Source organism: Melanaphis sacchari, unplaced genomic scaffold (assembly GCF_002803265.2).
Source record: "Melanaphis sacchari strain LSU unplaced genomic scaffold, SCAv2.0 Contig24_pilon_pilon, whole genome shotgun sequence".
Lineage (NCBI taxonomy): Eukaryota > Metazoa > Arthropoda > Insecta > Hemiptera > Aphididae > Melanaphis > Melanaphis sacchari.
Window position 1 is genome coordinate 2,887,921 of NW_020271125.1, and position 17,761 is coordinate 2,905,681.

At 26.3% G+C, this 17,761-nt stretch overlaps 1 protein-coding gene across 1 annotated transcript in view; it reads left to right on the forward strand.

Annotated features, from left to right (window-relative positions):
• LOC112595012 (lachesin-like) overlaps positions 1–17,761 on the forward strand; it is a 121,202-nt gene that overhangs the window by 21,655 nt on the left and 81,786 nt on the right. The window contains exon 2 of the mRNA XM_025340077.1: positions 5,355–5,464. Coding sequence (XP_025195862.1) covers positions 5,355–5,464 — 110 coding nt within the window. The remainder of the gene's footprint in view (positions 1–5,354; positions 5,465–17,761) is intronic.

Genomic DNA, 17,761 nt, shown 5'->3' on the forward strand with positions numbered 1-17,761 from the left:
ATTTTTTTTTTACACTAAATTAATTTAAGTAAAAAAAAAAAATTATTATTTTTAATCACAAATTAAATCTTTAAATGATTTTTACGGCTTCCACAAAGATTGCTTAATATAGTTTATTAAATAGAATTTAAAGATTTATTGATATTTACACTCTCTGAATAAGATTTAAATTATATAAACATTTTTGTGTACAGGTAAGGAACACAATTTTTGGTTTTATTGGGCATTGAATATTGGATCAACATTTTATTGAACAAACAGCATTGTTTAAAATATGTGCTGTGAATGTATAAGTTGTTGAATAATAAAATTTATTTTACCGAAATCTTGAACAAAATATTGCTTTTAATGTTTTATGTTTCTCGTTGTATGTACCCATGGTCTAGTTTATTTTTATGTTCAATCCCGCAAACAAAATTATAGTTTTAATGTTCTCGTAAATATATTTCATTGTTATCTCGCAATAACTCATGTGTTATTGACTTATATATGCTTAACTGCGTTATTTACGTATTACCAACTAATTGGAATATATTATTTGTTGTCACATTATCAGTAATTAAATTTAACATAGAAACATAATGTGTATGATAATTTATTATTGATATTGCTAATAATGTACACTCACATGTGTTATAAATTTAATTATAATTTATACCTGACGACTTTATAAAAGCTTTTATAAAGACATAAAATATTATTATTTCTTTTAAAATAATACAGTAAAACAACTTAATGGTCATATTTTTACAATTTTGAAAGACGGAAATTTTAAAAATAATATTAAAAATTTGTTTTTACTAAAACAAGATTGATTTTCATAGTAAACTTTATTTAAACTTCAATTTACCATAATCACCTGCAAATATGGTATACACATACGTAAATTATAAGTAATTAACCAACACAATTTAATGCATGTTATGAGCATTTTAAAATAAGATGTTGACTTTCTTTAAATTATTTAGAATAAAATTTAATTTTTACTAAAAAGAAAAACCTAAACTGTACTTAAATATTCACTTTGACTTATGTCTCACCTCATCACGACCATCATTATACTAATTGGATACAAATTTAATTTAATTTTTTGATCCAAACTCAAAATGTTGTGAAAACACAACTTACACTGTTAATTATATATACCTCCAAAACTAAAGATTCTATAAAAATTAAATTAGAAATTAAATCCAAAACAAAAGTCTCTGACTTATACAACACTAAAGCTCTTTTTATCGTTTTTATAGTAAGTACTTATTTTGATATCAAAAAATCGTTAAATAGTAAAGGATGTGAAATTGAATCTTGAAATATGGTTGTTTGTTTAATACAGTATAACATTATATTTTATTATTTGAAACTACTAGAATAGTTTCGATTTTATTTGTGGATAATAATACTACAGTCACATATAGTTTCGTTATGATATATGTAATACTAGTGTTAAAAAGATAATAAAATATGTATATATTGATTGTTATTTATATAAATTGTATTTGTATGGAGTGGATAAAATGAAATAAATTTTGTTTTACTATTGAATTTTTAAAACATTTAGTTAGTTAGTTAGCTTAAATTTTATTAATTTAATAAATAAAATATTGTTGTTATAAATATTTAGTTAAGCAATGAGTATTGAATTGAGACTTGTAATCGTGATAATTAAACATTTAAGTTGTAAGGTGAATAAAGAGATTTAAATATGATGATATTATACACAATTGAGTTTATCAAGTACAATATCATACTAAAGAATTAACATTTACTTTATTTACACAGTACCTATATACGTTTATTTCTATAAAATTTTGTTTCTTTTAAATTTTTTAAATTATATTTCATATACTTAATAATTTGATAAATTTTCATCATCAATCATCAAAATTAATGCTTTATAATATGTAATGAATTGTCAAGTTCTTGGTTAATATTACATTAATTAGAATATAATGTTATATAATGTTGTTATGGATACCTCGTGATAAAGGACACATTTTAATTTCACTATGGTAACTAGTGACCATTATAGAGAGATTTAACTGCATCTACAGACGTAATTTATTTAAAATGGCACCTATGTATTATATTTTGCTCAATTAACAAATGCTAAATATATTCTTTAATATTAGTCCAATTTGCTTTAGTTTGAATATAATTTAATGTACTATACAGTGCAAAAGGAAATTAATTAGTTTAAAACTTGATAATACGATTCGTGGGAGACCATTAATGCAACTACGAGAAAGTTCTAACTTTTGAAGTAATTATTTTTGTCGTATAATTTTTATACATTTCAATAAAATTGAAATATTATAGTACATTATTTTTAATTGAAACGAGTTTTTTTAGTTGTCAGAGAGAAGGTAGAACGCGATATGGGCCACTTATTATGACTATAAGGGTGTATGACTGCATTTTTGCAGTCAAAAGTGACTGATGGAAACGAGACTTATTTCAAGGTGTAAAAAAGTCGTCTCAACGTTTATCGTCATGGCTTCTGGCTTCTGCCACGCGAGCTATTACCGCACGATGTTTTTGAGGAAATAAAGAAGTAAAAACAGGAAAATAGCATCTAGTGGAACCAGATGGTTTTTATACGTCAGATCGTTTATTCTCATTACAAACGGCCATTTCGTTGATCAACCGTTTCTCCCTCTATCTTTATCTACATCTCACCTACTACTCTTCTTCTTCTCCCCACCAAACGTTGTTCGCCATCTGTATTTTCCTCTTCCACCTCGTCCTCATCGCTGCACATTATCCCTCTCATACTCCTCCTTTATACCACCAGTGGTTGTACTAACCCCATTCTCGTGCCCCGTATACATCCATCGGATTCACTGCAGTGGTGTTGAGCGGTGGAGGGAATCTGGCTTGCTAACACGGTGGAATGACGGTAGTCAAAAAACAGGTGGACTGCAAAACGGATGAAGTCATATCGTCCCGCCAGTCCCGAATAATAGCTATATAGAAACTTATTTACGGGTCCCATAAAAAATACATTAACTGAAGAGCAATGAACCAATGGCGGTAGTCGGCAGTTGTGGCGTTAAGCCCAGGATGAACTACAGAAGACCGACTAAATCGTCTGCTGATATTCTTACACCAAATACTAACGATAAACATAAACATTTTATTGCGTTACTCGTTGTTTTTACTGTGTATTACGGTGAATATTGTAATAATGATCAACGTGTTACATACATTATGTGTGTGTGAGAGGTTATTTGAATCCATCGCCGATCTGCGTGTCTAAACACGTTTCCAAACAAGCCTCATTGTTATATGTAAAGACGTTTTGAATGTTGAAACATCCCTTGAGAAATCCAAGTAGAGTAAAACACTACGTGAATGTGGAGAGATAGATCTTCGTGACATCTTTCCCTTCGATATTACATTAAAACGGGTTTAGATTTTTCGTTTAAATAACAAAATTGAAGAATTGAGTTTTGTAATACATTTTCCGATAGCTGGGGGAATAACTTTTCACATTTTATAATCGGGATTTTTTTTTTCATTTTTGTTTAAATATTTATAAAAAACAATAGTTTGTATTAGTAAAAATGTGTCCATCGGTTTTCATATAAATATATTATTTAAGATTTTTTTATAGAATATTAAATTCAACGGTCTATGCCAAACATGTATTATTTAACAAGGTAAAATTTGTAGTAAGTTAAATTATTTAAATTTTAACTTTCCATACAAAATCAATACTTTTCAACTAATAGATTAGTCATTTTTCAAACTAATATCAAAAATCTAATGTTGCACACAAAATATTACTGCATATATTCAATTCGCGGTTCATGTAAATTTATTGGAGTCATATTATACTCGACTGTACAAAATAATTCACTTGAAAATATTAAAATAACTATGTGCTCGTTATGTCTAATTAATTTCTTCTTTTGGTTCGATGTCATATTATTTACCAGCTGTCCGTCAAGGTATTTGAGTTTCGAAGCAGTTTTTGTCCGTTGTTATCTGTCTGTTTGTTGATTCGTTGACGTAATTTATAGGAGACTTGGCGAAGTGAATGGTAATTTGGAATATTTATCTGGTGCGCAGCATTTAAAAGCACTGTGCGTGTCTAGAATTAAATGATGGTGAGTGCATCTACAACCCGCATACTTGGCAATTAAGTTATAACGGGATATCATGCATAATAATATAATATGGTGATGTGTAAGTATACGCGCGTACTGTCTACGGTATCGTTCGCAATAGTGTTGTTGTATGTGTGTTGTATTCGTTTTAAATTTTATTTGATAATATACATCTAATAAACTTTATAATCTGTAGAGATTTAGATAGTTCAACGTAATTCAAGATACACGACGTTCAACAAAATCTCTTTTATTGTATTGCTCTATATGCAGCAATTTAAGTTAGGTATTAACTGTATATTTTTTAATGCAAAAAACAATTTATGCATTTTTATCGTCATAAATCGGATAAAAACTGTCTACGAAGGCGCGCGCGTTTAAATTTATATCTCTGTTTTAATAATGAACACAAAATTGTTCTGTAATTTGTATATTTTACCGGATGTAAATATTTGAAAATAATTGTTTTATACTCTCGAAAAACGGAGTTAACGTTCTTTTAAATAGGCACTTATGTCTCTAGATTTTAATGTAATTCAATTGCATAAGAATTGTCTAATTTTATTTTATAGTTTTTAATTTAAATATAAAATAAATCATTACTATTGATTCAATGTGAGTGTGAAAATATATAGGTATTTATTAATTAAAAATTAAAATTTTATAACTTTTATGACCGATTTAATAAAAAGTATATTGATAATATGCGTTAATTGTTTATGATAAAATGAATATTTATTTTTTTTACATTTAAATAATTATAAAACAAAGTTAAGATTATTTATAATAGATATTTTTAGATAATTTTTTAATCACAAACAGAGTGAGAAATATTAATTTATACAAATATCATAGAAAATATTTAATCGACTTAATGTTAATGTAACAATTTTAAATTAAATTTTAATTTTAATTAAAACGTTAAAATATAATCGAGTTGAAAACTGATTTAATCTAATTTATCATTTATCAGGTTAAAAAAAAAAAAAAAAAAAAAAAAACAACACTTTGGATTACTAAAATGAAATACTTGAACATGTATTCTACTGAAAATCGATTTAGATACCATATAGAAGATATTTTATTAAAAATTGATAGATTTAAAAAAAAAAAAACATCTGGTTGTAGCATTTTTTTTTATTTATGATCATTTACTTATTTACAATTGTTGCGCAAATAAATTACTACCGCATTACGTATGTGTACGAATAAATATATAAATTTTCGTATTTTTTTATGTTACAGTTTTATCGGTGTTGGAACCCGAGTTCGCCGAACCCATTCCAAACGTTACGATACCCGTGGGAAGGGATGTCTCACTGCCTTGTGTCGTCAGCAATTTGGGAAATTACAAAGTATTTGAATCTTATTTAAAATTGATTTTCGTACTTTGTGTTTTTGTTTTGTTTGCTTTTCATTCGACACAATAGCAATAGCTTTAACTTCTGGTTTTTAGTCTAGTATTTGATAAGAAAAAAGAGCTATAGTTTTTATTGTTAACTCAAGTATCACGAAAGGTACTGACAAAAAAAAAAAAAAAAAATATACAAGGAAAATATGAAAAAATAAAAGAGAATCAAATAAAGTAGTATAAAACACAATTTTATTTTTGTGGCATGAAATGCGATCCACGAGGTTTTTACTTCTCTTTAATTCGCATCAGGATGAATGTCACTAAAGGCTTATGTTTAAATCTAATAAACCGAAAATAAGATAGTTTAACAGCTTATTTAAAGACCAAAAATGTCAGTGGTTACCTACACTATGTTATTATCGATAACATAATGTATAGTTCAATATAATTTAATGTTGAATGTATAACGATTGTAATGCAATATAAACCTATTTTATGTACACTAAATTTTAATGTTTGTCTGTTGATTTTAACAATTTGATTGATAATACCTACATTTAATTACATATTATATAATACAATTTATGACATTTATATTTTATTTTCAGTATGTAAATCTATGTACCTATACTTAATTTACATAAAATTATAAGTACATGTAAAATACAATATAGTAGTTGAATTTTCAAAATACTTAATATGTTTAACTTATGTTTATTCAGGCATTATTGTTTAATTAATAGTAACAATAAACGATCATCATTTAAAAAAATTTTATACCCCTTGTAAAAATGTATGTATATAAGTAAATAGTATTCCAACAAACACATATAGTTATTTGGGCATACGAAACTGCGTCCGAAATTTTATCTATGTTAAAAAGGTATACTGTAAACTGAGCCCGAATTTGTATCTATGTTAAAAAAGTATAATGTAAACTGTACCCGACAACTTGAGCTGTGCCCCGTTTGTAAAATATACTAAACTTTTGACTTATTAAAGTCTCTACGATTGTGCACTTTTTCAATTATATTACATAAAATTTATTTTCGTCTAGAAATACTAACACATTATCGAATAACTATTGCATTTTAAAACTAAAAAAAAACTCGATAATTATTACAAAATTTAATTAATAAATATAATAGTGGTCAAACTCCAATTGATAATTATGTAACCACAATATGTTATTAATTGTAATATTTGTAATTATTTTACTTTTTAATATCATATATATATATTTTTTTAGTTCTTAATTTAATTTTAATTTTAACTTTTTATATTATATAGTTGTAATGAATTAAATATACATCAAAGATAATTTTGCAAAAATATTTATCTATTGATTCTTAAAATTTTATCCAAGCGCAGTTTGCATGTCACCTTTTTACACTTGATAAAAACTCAGGCGTAGCTTACACGTATGATTTTGGGTTTATCTGTGTTTTGGACACGGTTTACAATCACCGAGTTATTTATACCACGTATCATAGTATGGTATTTTGTAAGTTATGTATAATTACTTCTTAATTATGTTCTAATTAATAAAATACTAATTTATTGATATTTGAATCATAAATAGGTAACTAGTATAAATTAATTGAACGATCCCTAAGGTGTTCTTGGGTTTTTTTTTTAGTCAAAACTGTATATAAATTTATTACGACCCACAATTATTACAACTTTTTTGAATAAAATTATTTGGTTATATTTTTAGGAATATCAATGAGTAAAATAAAAAAATGAATTTATTTATTTTCTTCAAATTTGCTAAATACAATAAAACTAATTAATGGTTAAGACATATAATTATATTTACATAGATACGTAATAAAGAATTAATCTATGTAAGTTAATGCATATTATACATTTTCTTTTTAATGATAATAATATTATATGTATTTGTCATTAATCATTAGAAACATTGTATCAAATTTAAATTTTAAATAGTATAATATTCTATAATTTAATTGCATATTTAAAATTATAAATTAACTAATTTAACAAAAATAGCTAAAATATTTCATAATAATTATTCATTAGTTAGTTAAAAAAAAATTTATTATTAATTTGTTAATTATTTAATTATTAAAAAAAATAATAACCATTTTATAAGGCTTTTGGAAATTTTAAAACTATAATATATTCTTTAAAAACAAATATAATATTGTGGGTATATTCTACTTCATAATATTAGAGAATAAAAGCTAGAGTGAAATATATTTTCAATGCATAACTAAACATGACTATTATATTTAATAGTATAGCCTTTCAAATATAACTGTTGGCCAAACCTTTGAATGATGCTTATAATAATAATTCTAATTATTAAATAATGACTTTTATGGTCCTATTATAATGGTAGTTTGACAATCAGTATAAGCCTTTGTCATCGAAATAATTGATTTAAGGTCAGTCAAATCATATTTTAAAGTGTATATTCTAACATTGATAAAACAAGAAAATTAATGAATTTAATTAAATATAGGTGGAAATGTATTTAAGGACATTTGTATAATAATATAATTAAAATATATAGCTATTAACTATTTATTTTTTTTTTTTATATAAGTTATAAAATGAAAAATTAACTTAATTTTTTATTAAATACATTTTAATATTCATCCATATTTCAATAATATATTAAAAATTCAGTAAAAACATGATGGATAATTTGATGTTTAAATAAGACATATTATTTTATGTACCTATATGTATTTTCATAGTGTTTTAATATAAAAAGAAATAATTCCTATTGCATTGCATAAGTAGGTTATTAATATTTAATTGTAAATTAAAAGCATCTTGTTCTAATTTTATAATTTTTATCATTTTGGCATCGTCAGCAAAGATAAGAATATTAGAATTAGTGATAACATTAGGAAGATCATTTATTAATATGCTAAAAAATAGAGTTAACAGGTGGTCTCCTCAAAGAACATATGTCGAAATAAAAAACTGTTTAGAGCATATTTAACAATTTGGTAACGTATAGATGGAAATTATTGAAGCCAATTTAACGAAGAACCAGAAAATTTAAATAATTGTAATTTTTTAATAAAATTATATGATTAACTTGGTCAAATGTCTTTTAAAAGTCAATATAGATAATATCAGTTTGTGCATTTGTTACAAAAGAATGAAGGATTATATTTTTTACTACGACTAAATTATTACAAACACATGGTTTGGGGATAAATTCATATTGGTTAGTTGTAAGGAATGAAGAACGAAAGTTTAATAATTTTGACGAAATTCAATGTGCAAATATTTTCGGAACGGTAAATAATTTTGAGATAGGGCAACAATTCGGAATTAAGAAGGGTGTATATATTTTTTTATTTAAATTGGATAAACAAAATATGTTTCATAAAATGATGAGAATATACTTTTATTGAAGGATAACTTAAATATTATATTAATTTAAAATAGTGTTAATATAAATCTGCAGTTAAATAGAAATATGACAGGTATACCATCTGGCCTTATAATAGAACTGAGTGTAAGATTGAAGATTATATTAAGGACATCAAGTTTAGTGAAAGAAATAGAATTTAGGTTTAATGTAGAATTTAAATTTACGTTATTAGTATTTAGAGTAGACAAATTAAGTAGATATTGTAAATTAGAGTAAGCATCGGAAAAGTATTACAACCGTTGTATCTAAAGTTAAAGATTAAGGTAGTGCATTATTATTGGTAGAAATATTTATATCTATTCAAAATTATTTAGGACTATTTTTTTATGAAAAATTTAATTTAATTTATACTATTTTTATAATTAGGTTTAGTGAGTCTTTTGTATTCAACTCTTAAATGAAAGAAAATAATATTATCAGAGATGTTTTTGAAGTTTTGAGTGATATTTATGAGTGATTTTTTTTTTTTTTTATTAATTGTGATTTTATAGAATTATAATACTCACTAAATTAGGTAAGTATTATAATATATAGATTTCTTAGGAGCAAAAATATGTTAAGAGCGTTGTATAAAACCAGATAGAAACGATCAGCTAAGTCGTTTACATCGGAGAAGGTAAAATTATCAACAGTAAGTCTCCGATGTACTTAAAAATTTTAACATAATCACTAGAGGTTGGAATAATATTCTTTTGCATATTTTTTTTTTGAGTTTATGCAGTAGAATTTCGGTTTGAAATCTATAAAAAATAAGAATCATATAATTTAATGGCAAAAATTGTTTTTGTGTATTTGAGAATATTTTTGGATAAGAGAATTTTTCGAATAAAAAAGAATATTAGATAATATATCGATTAATTTTATAGAATTTGAATATTTTCGATATTTATCAATAAGTAAAAATGGGTAAGGGTGACTAGTGACGGATAAGACTAAATCTAAAGTAATATTATTGTGGTTACGTACTAATTTGAATGTGTTAAAATTAAACTAAAATAACTTATTAACACAATAAGAATCTATTAGAAAATCACCAATTATTGACAAAAAATTAAGTGCAAATCTAGAGAAGCTAAATCAAAATCGTCTTACAGGAAAAATCTAGCTTTTCAATTAGATATAAGAAGTTGATTAACAGCTTTAAAAAAATTGTTCATACAGTGTAATAGAAAACAATTGTACAATATAAACAAAGCCAAGAATTAAAATGTTAGGACTTATATTAAGTTGTACAAAAACGTGTTCGATACATTAAACAAAAACACTTAAAACTTTATATTTTAAGGTGAATTTAATTGCAATTAACACATCTCCACCGCGATCACTTGAGGTGTTGAACGAAGATCTATCACAACGAAAGACTGTGCAGTTAGAGAAATTAAGCTCAGAAGTAGATATGTATGGGTAAATCCAAGTTTCCTTGAAAGCAATGATATCAAAACAAGAAGTGCATACAAGTGATACTTAACTTTGAAACTTAACTTCTAACATTTTGGTAATAAAGTTGAAACTCGGTGAAACTTAGTAAGTTTTTTTAAACAGTAGAAGTGATAATTGATGGAATGCCCATAAAATATTTTACAACGAGGTTCGACTCGTCATTAGAATGTTGGTTATTTAATTTTTTTAGTAGACAAACATATATTGTTTAGAAGTTTTGTCATTTGTTATTTTAACTTCATCAAAATTTGGTCAAATTTTAATTTCATTGATTTATTGAAGATCTTGAAAATATCAGAAGTTATATTTAGTAAAATTTTCAAAAGGCATATTTTTCCATTAAACTTGCTAAATTGTTCTTGTTGATCGATTTGATTCGATCGACATTTGACATATAGTCAGAGTTATTAGAATTAATAGATACTTTTGGGATATTAAATAAAATCACTTTTTTTGAACGGCTTGGTGGTCAATGAAGTCAAAGTGGATTGGTTGATTTTTAGAGCCTCTATATTCGTACATATGAACTATTTAAGTTGTTACGGAGAAGAATATTGTCATTTTTGATAGTAAATAATTAAGAAAAAGCTTTTGTGAATTTATGTTCAAAAGAATCTAATTTCGAATTTTGTTGATTATCGAGGTTATCGAAGATATTTTACTGTTTTATGATCAAATGAAGATTTGATGAGCTAATATTATCTGAATAGAAGTATTAGATAAATTATCAGATAATCTGATTTAGAAACCTTAAACTTTTTTAAAAAATTTTAGAAATACGAAATTTTTTCACGTCAATTATATAATCTAGATCTCCTTGATTTAATTTAACACAGTGAAATATACTATTACTGGATCAACAGGTTAATTAATGCAGTTAAAATAACTAAGTTGAGTAATAGTATTGAGCGTAATTAAATCTGAATATTTGAATGTTATGGACATAATGTCATGACTTAAATTGAAAATTTGTTTAAATCAGTAAAAATACAAAAAATAGGTAACTAAAATCACATTAGCTTTGACAAAACACGAGAAAGCCATTAGTCGTGAACCAACACCACATACGCATTTAGTACACAGTATTATGCATGTAAAATAATATATGCAGTTTCTCTTTCCACTCATATTTTCATCGTAATTTTACATCATTTCATTTTATAATTACCACTTACCAAGAGTTAGGAAGTTATTGTTTTTATAGAACAAAACCGTATTTATATGAAATGATGGCATACTTATGAGAACCTATCTTCAATTTTTAAATTTACATTGCGCAATTTAGAATTAAATGCATACTTGCCATACCTCCATATTGGACACTAGTTGTTCTTTGAATAACTACGCATAAATAATATTTGCTAGTTTATAGAAATTAAAAATTCTGTTAGATTAAAATATAAACTAGGAATTTTATTCTGTGAAAATGTCTCCTATACTTTTAAATTAAACCTGTTTAATTTGATACAAATAATGTTTGTGACTCATTAACAATGTCTATTCACATACAATGTATTATTATGCCTAGTTAAATATTACTTGATTTTAGTATATTAATATAATGCTCATTATGTTTTATATAATGTAAATTTAAAATCAATTCAAATGTTTTAAACTAGCACGAGTTACTATAACATTTTTATAAACTTGAAACTTGAGTAGATGAAATATGTGATCCAATTTCAATTATCGAATGCTTTTGGCATATTTCGAATTACTTAAAATATTTCAAAATATTTGTAATCAAACATCATAATAGTTAAACATGTTAAACTATATACAGAAATGTATATTAAGTTTTTTTTTTAATTTTCAACAAATAATGACTTCAAAATGTGTATGGTCATAATAAATGTCTAAATAAATATGAAATTAAATTAAATTTGTTTTTCAATCAATTAAACTTATTTTTTCATCCGTCCACTTTGTAAAGTAAAATAAACTATTTATGCATTAGTTCTTCAACAATAAAAATCTTTAAAGTATTATTATTATCATTATATTATTTCCGAAGTATTTATTTGCGTAAATGTTTAATCATACATTAATAAATATATCAAGATTTTAATGACCTTTATAATTGCGATCAATGCTAATAACCTATTGTAAATTTTAAATTTGTGTATTCACCAACGTTAAAATTTATAATATTAATCCAAGCATGAAAATTGTGTATTTATCATTAAATCATTTGTAAAACTTTCAGTACTAGTAGACTTTGAAATTTATTTTTACAAAATTGTTTAATCGATTTATATATTATGTTATTTTTTTGCGAATCATTTATTATGTAATAGTACTTAATAATATAAAGATCAATATATCAGGTCGTACGCTATTATTTTTCATAAGTTTATCACTAATTATTAAATTTATATTAAGTATAAAAAAAATAAAAAAATGTATTACATAATATTATTATTTTAGAAGTAATCGTTTTATGTGCTTCAATCGGTGTCATTTGCTTTGCGGTGAGTTTGATTTCTGACAACTCAAATCAAAAGCATATCAACAGTCATTAACTTGCATGCATTCAATTGTGCACAATAATATAATGACATATATTTACGTTGATTATCAAGTATATGTATATTACACGAAGCGTACGATAAAGCTCCTCAATACCCCAAAAAACCTGCAAACGTATACGCATTGTATCCGGTTCGGTTCTGAAATATCGAAGATAATATCATTCGTCTAACGTATATTGCCGAAGTACATTGTTTTACTTGACATACGTTTATGACATTCGTATTATATATAATATTAAATAATAATATTATATTTGGTTTGATGGGACGATGCCTGCTGTGTGTTAACATTGCAAGTGCAAAATAATAATATACTTGTATTTCTGAGTATCCGTTTGACGGGCGTGAGGCTGCGGTTTCGGTTCGGCAGTTAACAAACGTTTTGTTCTTGGTATAGCAAACCGTGTTTCCAATGTGTTTTGCCAAACGGAATTATAACACACGGACGTTTCCACCGTGTCCGACCATTCCCGTTTCCGCGCCGCAGCCATTGCAGATAATGTAACGGTGATAAATCGTCGTCGGATATATTTAATGTGTGCGTGTGCGCGTGTATTATACCATATATGTTTACCCTCGTGCACACGAGTGTGTTAGTGTTTTTCACGAGTCAAATTATCGAGTTCCCTGTACGGCTTGTAGTATACTACGTGTAACTGCAGTACACGTGTAAACGAGATCATGCGTGTGTATCTCCTTGTGAGAATGTGTGTATGTGTATGTGTATGTTTGTGAGTGCATACGTATATGTGTTTCCGGTGGGATAATAATAATAATAATAATAATAATAATAATAATGTATAGGGATGACTGGGCGTGTTTGTGGCGGAGGTAATGGTGGTGAGTGGGTCGGAGTGGAGCTCACGCAAGGTGTTTCAACGGGTTAATGAGTATTTATGGATTATCGTCCGAATTAACCGCGCGTCGTGCTGTTTATGTTTTGTACAAATGTGCGCCTCCTCCCCCCAGTGTCCGATAATCCTAACGTACAAGGGTCGCCTACACAGCTACACAGGCCCGCGGAACCGATGTCGGGATAACACGCGGTTGCAAGTGTCCAGGGACGAACTAAGGTTTTTTTACCGCGGCCGATCGGCGAGCATTACTGCTGCACCTTTAGTGTGTCTAAACAAGAAATGGAAATCGTGCGAGTGAATCGGTCGCCTGCAATATTGAACTATTATTATTATTATTATTGTTTCCGCCGATATGGTAGCCGTAGACGGGATATGCACACTCGTATAATATTATATGACAATAATAATAGTATGATATTTATGATGGGACGTTATTGTATTATTAAAACGCTTATATACCTATATTTTCATTTAATTATATAAAATTTGTTGTTGATGTTTAAACATTTTAAACATTATTATATGCTATATTATGAATGCAATTTTATTATACAGTTGTTTAATTTTGTAGAATATCTGTTTATTGAACAGTATTGGGCTTTTTCACTGTTTAATAAATAATAATACTGTTACCGATTTATCGCAGGTACTGTTATCCCGTGAAACCAATACGATTATGTTTATCCTAGTGCGATTATGGAACTCACACGTTTTCAAAACATTACGGATGTAGAACACCTATAATAATCCTACGGCTATTATATTATACTAGTGACATCCATGAAACCTTTTAAAAAACCATTATGGCGTGACGATTTTAATGACTAATTATTTATTCAGGGTGTAAATCCCTTTCGAAAATCTAGAAATTTGATAAAGTTTTGAGCACTATTTAAGGATCTAATTTATAGGTGTATTCATTTGTAATTATGATAATTTACAGAATATTTCATAATAGCGTGCAAAATATGTAAATCATCTATTTGAAATAATTTAAGTCTGTGATTACTGTTATTTTATTCGGTGAAAAATAATTCAATAATGTAGTTACAACTTACAAATAATAAAATATTTGACCGAAATATAAAAAAAACATATTTATTAAAAAAATTTTGAAATATAAAAAATGTTTAATGGCCTACAAAAGTCACAAGCTGGTAAATAAATACGTGACATTCCACTCAAAAAAGATTCATATTGTGCTTATGAATTCAAATAATAATACCGTGTATGAAATGTAAAATATTATATGTTTAAAAAAAATATATTTATAGTGTAATGGGTCTGATAAATTGTAAACAAATATAATGATAATTCCCAACTGATAGTGTACCTAATACACACACATATAAATATAATTTTTTATGTTAAAATACTGTACGTTTTACAGTAGTAATAAAGTAGATATAATTTATTAACGCTTAAATTAACATTAATACGTTATTAACGAATAGAAGATTCAGTCGCTTGGAAGGCTCAATGTTACCTAGAACCAGAGGTTTATAAATGAATAGTTTCATTAATATTTTCTTCCTTTACTGGTCTAACGACACGATTAAAATATTAATATGAAATATTATTGGGTTGAACTTAATTTTTTGTACAATCTAAAATCTAAAATAAGCAAGCGTGTTTCTATGTAATAACAACAATTACAAATTCGTGTTTTATGGTAAGTACAGTATTACGCGACAGATGATTTATTTTAATCGTAATGGGTCGTTAGGTTGGTTTTGGGTACCGCGACATGATATTCCGCCATTTTATATTATTCGGTCACTTAAAATAATTGAGATGAAAAACTGTTTATAATATTATGAATCTTTTGGGTTGCCAGGTGCTGCGCTGTGTCTGACACGATTCTAATCATTCTTATTGCTTATGCATTTCGAAGGTGGTCGGTATTATTATTATCCAAACGCCGCAGCAATCGTCAAACATCGGAATACGGATTGATTATTTTAATAAAAATATCACGGCGGACAGCGAATCGATTAGTATCAACAGAACGGCCTTTGTCGGCGGAAAATCGAAATGTTTATCGATAAGTCTTTTGTCGGCCGACGAAACGAGCCCTTCATTCACCCGCAGCACGTTAACGAACCTCGTAAAATTTTGGCGTACATCATATCGCGATTCACGAGCTCTTAATGATTAAGTTGAGGTCACGTATTATACTGTTGTTTTTCGTCTCAGAGAAAACCTTCATAACAACTATATAACTTATCACCGACTTTACCGCGAATTTTGGTAATTAAAGTTGCACTATATTAGTAGAACTCTGTCGGTTTTTGTAAATGTCCAACCGACGTCGTCGACCGCGATCGTGTGGCATCTGCGTGCTAGTGGATATAACGGTGCTGTGTTGGACGCATTCTCATTTCCATTGGTATCAAGAAATGTTGTTACTATTTTGTCGAAACATAAATACCGTTTCCTTTTTATTATTTCGGATCAAATTGACTAATGATTTATCAACACTTTTGATGAAATAACTTTAATAATATTAATCGATATCAACACACATGACGTGTTATCAATATTGAAAATATAAATTCGTTAATTACTTAACAATAAAAAATTTTGAATAATTAACATCATTACTTAAATAATTACACTATTATTAATATATGTATTAAAATATACAAATTTAATTAAGAAGTGCAATCTCCAATTTCGTATTGTGAAATAAAATATGGTTTAAAACCATATGAATACAACACGCACTTAATTAGCGTGAACTGGAAATATACTCTAAAAATAAATATCAAAACACTTAAGAAGATTATTATTAATGATAGCATGTATTTAAATGTTACTCTACTACTATAAGATAACCTCGTCGAGTACACAAAAATTAAAATCGCACACGGAAATTGTTTAAAATAGGTAGTACTTAGATAAAACAACCAGATTAGTTAATTAAGTATATGTAGTATGAATATACAAACTATAATATGAATTATTTGAAATAAATATATATGTAGGTATATCATTTTCATGATATTTGTAAAGTGTAATATTTTGAACAGAAAAAATAAATATCTAAATAAAACGAGTAGAGTGCATTACATCTTTAACTGTAATATCTTATTAAATTTAGATCGAAATCAATCTTTATTATTATTTTAAATTTGGTATGAATTAATCGTCTGAATACAAACATATTTATATGGTTAAAGGTAAAAATAAAACATATTGCATTATATTATTTTTCAGTACACTAGTAATAAAAAAAAAACACCCCGTTGTTATTTATAACAGTTGTAATTTAAAATTGATCAGATCCTGGAATATCATGAATTCTATGAAATAAAATAAACTATGTTAACTGATAAAAATTGTTCAAAAAAACTTCATAAGACGACGCATTGTATATATAATATTATTGCATAACGGTTGTATAAAAAAAAAAAAAAAATGACAAAACAATTTTCTTTTTTTTTATGCATCTTACTTTTATGATTGAAAATATATTATTATTATAAATGCGCCATTAATTTTTTTTCTCGAACTTTTTTCAATTGGTTATTTTCATTTGGGAATACACTCAAAAGTCTTGGAAATAATCTGAAACTTTCTTTATAATATGTTTAATATGTAAAATAAATTCAATAAGTTTGGAACGATTCTTCACTGATTTCACCTTTTGGTTGTTTTTCGATGTCTCTATCCATATCAAACAATTTTGAGAGATGAGATTTCTCGAAAACAAACAAAATGAATATTGCTTTTCATTTTAACGCCTACTTATGCAGGCCAGTTAGTGTATCCAATATATTTTGGTTTAACTATTGAGTAATTGATGTATAACCATGTATGCTCGGAATGCGTAGGTACTTTCAACTAATGAACAGAATTGTGTTCTGCACTACATAAACATTGTTCTGCAAAAGTATTAAAAAAAAAAACCGCATAGCAAGTTTCTTATGAGTACAAAATATGGATGCTTAGTGAATGTTATTTCTATGCTCAAAACAAATAACTGTCTCTTGGTACAAAGATGAATTACTTTTGTGATTTTTTTTTTTTTTTGTTCATAAAAATGTTTT